Genomic DNA, 9,308 nt, shown 5'->3' on the forward strand with positions numbered 1-9,308 from the left:
TCAGATGGACGGAGGAGACGCAAGAAGAGTTCGACACCGTGAAACGGGAGATTGGCGGAGCAGTCCCGCTGCAAGGATTCGACCCCCAGGGGCGGTCGATATTGATGACGGACGCGAGTGAAAAGGGACTGGGAGCCGTGCTCATGCAAGAAAGACCAGAAGGTGGCACGGAAACGATCAGCTTCGCGTCCCGGACGCTGACAGCATCGGAACAAAAGTTCAGCGTGATAGAGAAAGAGATGCTAGCGGTAGTATGGGCCATGGCGAAGTACCGGCAGTTCCTGTGGGGGACCCGATTCCAGGTGAAGACAGACCACAAGCCTCTCGTGAAAGTACTGACATCCGATGGCCATGCCAGCGCCACACCCCGGATAGCGAAAATGACACTGAAACTCCTGGAGTACAGATACGACGTGGAATACATCCCGGGCTCCAGGAACAAAATAGCGGACTACCTCAGCAGGGCATCTGCGATGGACAGCGCGTCCAACGACAGGGAAGACGACGACGAGATGGTGGCTCTGACGGACGATCCGGAAAAGGCCATCAGCAGGCAGGACTGGAAGGATGCATATGAAGTGGATGCCGACATGGAGGAGATCAAGGCGTGCATTGTGCGGGGATGGCCGGACAGGAGGCGACAAGGTCCAAAAATCAGGCAGTTTTACGAAGTCAGAGAAGAGCTGTCGGTGGGCAACGATGGAGTATTCGTCTACAGGGGTGACAGGGTGGTGCCGCCGGAGAACATCGTACCTACCCTGCTAGCCATACTTCACGAAGGCCACCTGGGAATAGTGAAGACAAAGGCCAGAACAAAACAAACTTACTGGTGGCCAGGAATGGACACGCACGTTGAGAGGCACGTGAAGGACTGCGCGCAATGCCAAGGGGCAGACAAGACTCTCAAACCGATGAGACCACCCCTAGGGAAATTCACTAACCCCAGCAACCCTTGGGAAGAGGTAGCAGTGGACATCCTGGGACCAATACTGGACGACCAAGGCATCCCCAAATATCTATGTGTACTGGTGGATAAATACTCGAAATGGCCAGAAGTGCACATCAACGAGGTCATGGACACGGACGAGATCCTACGCTTCCTCAAGGCGATGTTTCTTCGGGAAGGCATACCCAGGAGCATCATCAGTGACAATGGCCCCCAGTTCATCTCCGACAAGTGGGTCACGTTCGCGAACAGAAATGGCATAGTACTCAAACACACTTCGATTTACCACCCATCCAGCAATGGACAAGTAGAGAGGTTCAATAGGGTGCTGATGGGCTCCATACAGGCGGCCATCACAAGAGGTAAAGACTGGGAAAAGGAGGTGCTCAGCACGATATGGGCATACCGCATCACCCCCACGGGAACGGGGTACAGTCCCTTCCAGATCTTACGGGGACGGCAACCTTTTACCAAAGACAATGTGGCATGGCAGGAGAAGTCCATCACTAGCAAATGGTCTCCGGCAGTGGTGCAGCACAACCTGCAGAAGGCACAACGCATCTACACGGAGCACTACAACCGCCACAAGAAGACAAAAGATGCTGCGTTGGAAAAAGGGGAGTGGGTCAGAGTGAAGCTGGCGATCCTTAAGCGGAAAGGAGAAAGCAAATACTCCCCACCCCTCAGAGTAGAAGAGGTGTATGACAGGGCAGCACTGCTCAGTGACGGTAATGTGTGGTCACACGAGCGCATGGCAAAATGCAATAAGATCTTACAGTGGCCCCGAGAGTGCACGGAAGGAGAAAACCCGGCAGAGGGGGTGATAAAGGACACAGACTCATCCGAAGGAGGCCCAGGGGAGGACATGGGCGGTGAGCAAGAGAGAGAGAGAGACAACCCAGGGAGAAGACCTGGGGGAGAGACCACGAGAGAAGATGGCGAGGTAAAAGAGAAAGAGAGTCAGGGATCTCCGAAAGGTACAGATGGAGGCCTGGTCACAGAGGGAAGCCGAGAAGGACATTCCACTCCGGTAAGGCACACACGGGGGGGAAGAGCAGTGGTGAGACCATCCAAGTTCAGAGACTTTGAAATGGACTGACCTCCGGGTCGGGGACTTTGTGTGAGTGGTGTGAAAAGGGGGAGATATGTAGTGTCGCGGTCTAGTGGACGCGCGCACTACGTGGTGACGCAAAGGCGCGTAGCGGACGTTGGACGCTACAGCGCATGCGCGAAGGACAACGGCGCGAACGAGAGACGCGATCGGAGCGTGTTGCCCGGCGCTCTCTCCTCAGGTGCATACAAAGTGTAATAAAGGCGCAATTACCAATTAGAACGTCTCCAGAGTGTCTGTGGGGGAAAGTACATATTGCCTGGCACCCTACAACATTACACACTTCCCGCTTCTACAACGTTGGCATGTATGCAAAAGGTGAGTCTCTCTGATTCGGCCAGGACTTCAAGTCCAGAGCTTGGCAACTCTAAAAGTATCGTCTATTTTAAGCATGCGAAACTCTGATCTGAGACTACCTAAACACATAAATCATGTGCGCTCTGTGGAAACGCTGTCTGCCTCTCGCCCAGCAACATGATCCGTTGAAATCACTTTGATATACAGGCACTGAGCGCGACGCGCAGCAATCACTTTCTGCCTCACTCCTATCACACATCAATGTAAACAATCCGGACCTGCGCACCAAGCCCTGCAACGTCACCAGGTAACGTACTACGTCACACGGACCCGGCGCAGCTCATTCTCCAGAAGCCGCCTTCACACGGAGGAGCCGGGGAGGGTCTGTGATTCGCAGCCAGGGGGAGCTGCGGAGATCCGAGCCCCTGCTGGAAGCAGGTGAGAGGGGTTCCCGTCGTGCACCCTGGGAGTCTGGCAGCGTGAGGGAGGGGATAGGCCTTAAAGAGCCCTGACAGGGACGGCAGCCGCTGGCTAATTCTGTTTACAGAAGGAGGCATAGTGCTGTCCGCTGGAGGCATAGCGCTGTCCGCCGCTGCGTGTTTAAGAGGGCTGAAGCTCACTGGATGTGTCAGCAAGCACTGAACGGGGACGTGAAAGCTTGTTGTCTCCTGTTCCGCCAGACAACCGCATCATCACCTGATGCGGCATGAACAGCTGATCGCTCGCTAAGTACGCGGAATGCGATGGGGCACTGGCCTCATTTACACTGGTAGGAAAATGATTATCTAACTTCTAAGTGACCGCGGCTGCCTGAGCATCAAGAAATTCAGGGACGGACGGCGAATAGAAATCATATTCAAGTGAAAGTGAAATGATGTGACTTTTAACGTGATTAAATGTTTTGTGACGTTGAATTGATACGGGCCTATTATTGATAAAAAAAAAAAAATTGAATCCCAAATGTAGGAAATAAAAATAAAAAAAATTCAAGTGTCCCAAGGATGGAGACTATTTTTCCCCAGAGGATAGGTTTGTGTGTGTGCATATTCACACGCATACGTGTATAAAATGAGAAAGGCATGAAACATATATGCAGACTAATATACTTTTTCTTACCGACCGTTGTGGAGGGAGGTAAAGTGTATCATGAGACATTCAAGGCTTCCCCGTTCTTATTAATGGTGCTTCCCCACACTCAACATTCCCAATCTGGGTTGGGCTAGCTCCAAGGAAGCCCTACTACCCATGGCCATTTATAGAAAAAATAGAGATTCGGGGGGAGAAAAGGTGGGTTGGCTTTTGTGGCTCCAATATTATTTTCTTAACTAAAATGCCTTACTAAAAGTCAAAGTGTGGGCCAAATAACGCACCGTTCCCAACATTTATTTACTTAGACAAAAACCCAGTATATCGAAGAAAACCTGCCCATAGGGAATTAGGTAGTATACAGCAAGAATTCATTGTAATCCCTTGTCTAGAAAAAATACTTTTTTCTAGAGACCCCTCACCCACCAGGGTTGCCCCTAGGTGGCATGCTTCATCATTGGGGTTCCTCTCAATCCTCTACAGATTGAGGCGTGCTGCGACTTGCAGATTATGTAGGAGCACATTTTCTTGTAGACTATGTGTAGTGCTGGGATGTGGAGTGGAAAGGGAAAGAAAATGTAAAAATACCTAACTAGTTGGCCACTCTTTTATTGCCGCCCCTAGTTGGTATGGTTAAAAATCTGTGTCTGTAATTAGAAAGCAAAAAGATATATTAAAAACAGTGACCTGTCAGCTGTGCTGGCAGGTTGCATTAGCATGATTGTGCATGCAACTATCAAAATATTGCACCCTTATGTGCTCATATGGTCTATCCTATGTGCTCAAATAGTGTGTCATGAACATGCAACACACTGTAATGGGTGACACCACTCCTAAAATAGTACTCGTGAAACAAGACACCGCGTGACAGTACAACATAAAATATAGAAAAGATAATCCATGTGACGTACTTCTGTAGATGCTATATTATTGCATCATGGTCAAAGCCAGGGTTAGAGGGGCTTGTAGTCACACTCTAAAAGAGGAAGGGGAAAAAGGTTTATATATCATGTACTCTTGTTGCTGCTTAACAGGTGGGAAGTGTACTCCATCTGTAGGGAAAAAAAGGAAGCCCCTGCCACTTACTTCGTCAAAGCCGTCTCTGGTACAGTAACCTACTTCTCTCTCTGGAGAACGCATACTAACTGTTGCATGAGCCGTTTCCATTTACAAGCACTTTCCTAACCATGAGGCGAGAGAAAAAAAAACGCCCTGTCATTCTGCTGCGTAGTACTAGGCTGCTCGGTTAGTTCAAAATAGCCACAGTTGCCGGAGTAGTGGCAGCGCCATGTTGGGAGAATTCCCATCCTGAAAAACATCAAGTTACTGGAAATTTATGAGGAAAGGAGTTGATATTAAAATGTTTCACATAATGCAGAATGGAATCAAGAGATATGCATACAAAAACATTGGGAATTACACAGGTATGGTATTTCGCCGTTTCCCTGCCCAGAAAACAAGTCCTACTCGGGGGTGTTTAGATGGAATGGCTACTACCTAAGTGTGATATTACTTCAACCAGGCTACTCGCTTATAATGTAGAGCGTATGCTTCCCTTGTATGATAGTTTATTCCTATTACTGCATGCATGTGCCCGTGGATACAGCGGTCAGTATTTTGCGATACATATTTCAAACTAATGGCTGCTTCGTGGGTTCTTTTCAACTGTGAGTACATGCGACTACTGGTAGACGAGAGGAATTACCAACGCATCATAGACGATCCCACAGAACGCCTAAGTATACGGATCATGAGTATGGTGGAGGAGGTGAGACTACATGATTGGATCACTAAGAAAGAAGGGGATTTCCTGATTAACACACACCCGGTGACCACCTATTTCTACATGATACACAAATCTTTGGAAAACCCATCAGGGTGACTGATTGTATCCGGCATAGGTTCGATACTGGAACCTCTTTCAAAATTTGTCAACGCCTTCTTATGTCCTCTAATACAAGGAACAGACACATACCTACAGGACACTAAGGCAGTCCTGTGTCTTCTAAAGGACCTACAGTTCAACCCTGCCACCAGCATCCTCATAGGGTTGGACGTTGAAAGTTTGTACACAAGCCTCCCACACAAGGATACTTTAGAAATCATCGAAGAAGTCCTGTATGAAGGGAACTGGACCTATCACTCACCTAGACACCTGGTGTTGGAATGCATCAAATGTGCTCTAACGGAGAATTTCTTTTGCTTCGAAGATACCTCGTTCCGCCAACAACACGGAACCAGTAGGGGCAGTACTTTTGCCCCTAGTGTGGCAGGATTATACGTACACCATCTAGAGAAACATAAAATCCTGGCAGACACCAACCCTTATTTCCAACACATCACACTTTGGAAAAGGTATACAGATGACATTCTGCTGATTTGGGAAGGAGACGAGTCCAGAGCAGATGGGTTCATAACCTGCCTGAATCTCCAGGACACGTTCCTTAAATTTACTCATACTATGAGCAGATCTAAACTGGTGTTCCTGGACCTCAACATTATCACAGCTGAAGGCACCCTTAAAACACTAACACATAAGAAACCCACTGCAAAGAAAAGCTTATTACTATACAACAACTTTCACCCCAGGCATTTAAAAGACAGTCTCCCCTTCGGCCAGTTCCTGTAGGCTAAGGAGAAACTGTACAGAGGTCAATGATTTCAGAACACAAGCCGAGAAACTAAAAGACAAACTTCTGGCAAGGAACTATCCCAAAAAGTTGGTGTCTAAAGCAAAGAAATGAGCAGTGAATAATCACAGAGATTCTCTGCTGGAAACACACCAAAAACAGAACACCGTTGAAGACAAGAGACCAATCTGCATAACTACGTTTAACTTAGCTTCTGATCAAGTCACCAAAATCATTGGGATACATTGGCGTATTTTGAACAGTGGGCAACTTAACATCCCAAAACCAATGTTCTCCCACAGAAGGTGGAGGAATTTGAGAGACATTTTGGTACATACACGCCGAAATCAGGAACCAACAGAGAAAGGAACCAAATTATGCTAGGTACACCACCTACGGGTCATTATCCCTTCGGGAATTGCAGAGTTTGCCATCTTACTACCACCACCAAAAATGTGTCCTGCAATAATTGAATGAATTGGGAGTTGTGAAAGCTAAAAAACCGTAACACAGCAGGAGTGATATATCTCATCACTTGCCCCTGCAACCTACAACTTGTGGATATGACCACGAGAAAAGTAAGCACCAGAGTGTGCGAACACAGCAGTAACGTCAGGTGTCAGCGCATCACCACAAAAATGTCCTCACATTACAAGGAACAGAAACACACACCCAATGATTTGAAGTGGGTTGTCCTTGAACACCTGTGTTATGGTGATAATCTGGAACACAGACTTCTGGAAAAAAAACAGCGGTGGGTGGGTGTACAAATGCCACACTGACACCGTGGGGCTTAATGACAATATGCCATGGAGCCTCTTACGTTGAAAATGCACAACATTGAGACTAGTGGAGACATCTTTAGGAGTCTCTGTAACTAAGTATAACAGCCTGTTTTTTTTTAGAGTACACGCTCACACGAGGACGTAATAGTTCGAAACCCATCTAACAATAACTATGAAGGAGTCACTCACCAAAATATTGTGTTATAAAGACTAGACACTAGACCCCCTGCTTACACAAGATTAGTAATACGGGATAAAACCAGGAACGTATCATTGAGAGATTCTAATATACATCTGTCTAACATTGGTACATCTGAGCGTGATAAGAACGCGTTACTATTCACAGGGAATGCAGCATTGAGAGATCCTTCAGATAACATCTGTCCAATAATGGGACATCTCAGCGGTTGAAAAGAACCCACGAAGCAGCCATTAGTTTGAAATATGTATCGTAAAATACTGACCACTGTGTCCACGGGTACATGCATTCAGTAATAAGAATATAACTATCATACATGGGAAGCATCCGCTCTACATTATAAGCGAGTAGCCTGGTTGAAGTAATATCACACTTAGGTAGTAGCCATTCCATCTAAACACCCCAGAGTAGGACTTGTTTTCTGGGCAGGGAAACGGCAAAATACCATACCTGTGTAATTCCCAATGTTTTTGTATGCATATCGCTTGATTCCATTCTGCATTATGTGAAACATTTTAATATCAACTCCTTTCCTCATACATTTCCAGTAACTTAATGTTTTTCAGAATGGGTATTCTCTTAACATGGCGCTGCCACTACTCCGGCAACGGCGGCCATTTTGAACTAACCGAGCGGTATAGTACTACGAAGCAAAATGACAGGGCGTTTTTTTCCACGCCGCATGGTTAGGAAAGGGCTTTATAAATAGAAACGGCTCATGCACCAGTTAGTATGCGGTCTCCAGGGAGAGAAGTAGGTCACTGTACCAGAGGCGGCTTTGACGGAGTAAGTGGCGGAGGGCTTTCTTTTTTTCCTACAGATGGAGTACGCTACCCACCTGTTAAGCAGCAACAAGAGTATATGATATATAAACCTTTTCCCCAGCCTCTTTTAGAGTGTGACTACAAGCCCCTCTAACCCTGGCTTTGACCATGATGCAATAATATAGCATTTACAGAAGTACATCACATGTATACGGGTGCGATATTTTGATTTTCTCATGCACAATCATACTAATGCGACCTGCCAGCATGGCTGACAGGTCATTGTTTTTTATATATCTTTTTGCTTATAATTACAGACACGAATTAATCACTAGAATTTTATGTATACAGTGTGCATTAGGTGTGCATGATGTGTGTCCTTTTTACAGGATTAACTGGGAGTGGTACACACAGGGCTGGACCTCGTGGAGTCCTGATGGAGAGCTATTTGGGGAACAGCTCGAAACATGTTGACAAAAACACATTACTGAGACAACCAGACTCATTAAGGTCAGGTTTCTTGTCAGTAAACGACCCCCGATTTTTAACCATTCCAACTAGGGGCGGGAATAAAAGAGTGGCCAACTAGTTAGGTATTTTTAAATGTCCTTTCCCTTTCCACTCCACATCACTGCTCTACACATAGTCTACAATAAAAAGTGCTCCTACGTAATTCGCAAGTCGCAGCATGCCTCAATCCTAAGAGGATAGGGAGGGACCTGTGGCGCACTCCTAATTACTCCCATGACCGGTCCCTCAAGTTACTTATCATCTTCATGCTCTATACTCACACCATGCTTTTATTGCCACATACCTTATTGCTAGTCGCCCTCCTCTGGGGTGAAGCCACCGACCTGGGACTCCCTGAGTATAGTGGTGACCTGTCTTGACTCACTTGGCAATGTTTCATGGCCCACTGTCCGATAAAGGAAGGGGCCGCCAGGATCAGGGTTGGCTGGGACCACCGCCTGTCTCTTGCCGCTCTCTAGATCATTATGAAAAAGGGGTGTGGAATGATATCTGTTGCTGCGCCCAGGATCCAAAGTTCAACAGGTAAGTCCTCAGGCAGTGACATGTGGATCAATCATAGCAGGGGTCATCTCATGCACTTGGCTCATTGCAGCTGCAACACCATCGAGGTCCCAGTTCCCTCCAGTGGTGGTCGGTGACGTCATCCAGTACAGCTGCACTTTTACTCTGTTAATGTTGCATGGGGTTTTGTCCCCGAGAGTCCAAAAGTTCAACAGGTGAGCTCCTGGCAGTGCTGATGTGGCTCCTTCTATTGTGGAAGGGCCCATTTCGTTTTTTCAGCACGTTGCACCTGTGACACCTCTGGGATTATTTTTCATCTGGGCTGTCATCTGATGCAGGGTGGCTCTCTTGTATGTGGGTCCTAGGTTCGTGCAGTCTGAGCTCCAAAGTGCACCACTGTCCACTGGCCGTGAGCCTCACGTGAAGCTCAGTAAGGAGACCTGTTGCTGCGGTCCTCT

General features: G+C 47.3%; 1 protein-coding gene across 2 annotated transcripts in view; it reads left to right on the forward strand.

Moving 5' to 3' along the window:
- The first annotated feature begins 2,667 nt into the window (after positions 1-2,667).
- The window catches only part of KCTD21 (potassium channel tetramerization domain containing 21), an 84,303-nt gene continuing 77,662 nt past the window's right edge, over positions 2,668-9,308 (forward strand). Inside the window, exon 1 of one of the 2 annotated variants that reach the window (XM_085610687.1) lies at positions 2,668-2,792. Coding sequence is in view for 1 of the 2 variants with exons in the window: in XM_085610686.1 (XP_085466812.1) it covers positions 3,093-3,123 (31 nt within the window). In the remaining variant the exon portion in view is untranslated. Of the gene's footprint in view, positions 3,124-9,308 lie in introns of both variants that reach the window. The other variant, XM_085610686.1, reaches the window with a different exon arrangement.

Source organism: Triturus cristatus, chromosome 6, assembly GCF_964204655.1.
Source record: "Triturus cristatus chromosome 6, aTriCri1.1, whole genome shotgun sequence".
Lineage (NCBI taxonomy): Eukaryota > Metazoa > Chordata > Amphibia > Caudata > Salamandridae > Triturus > Triturus cristatus.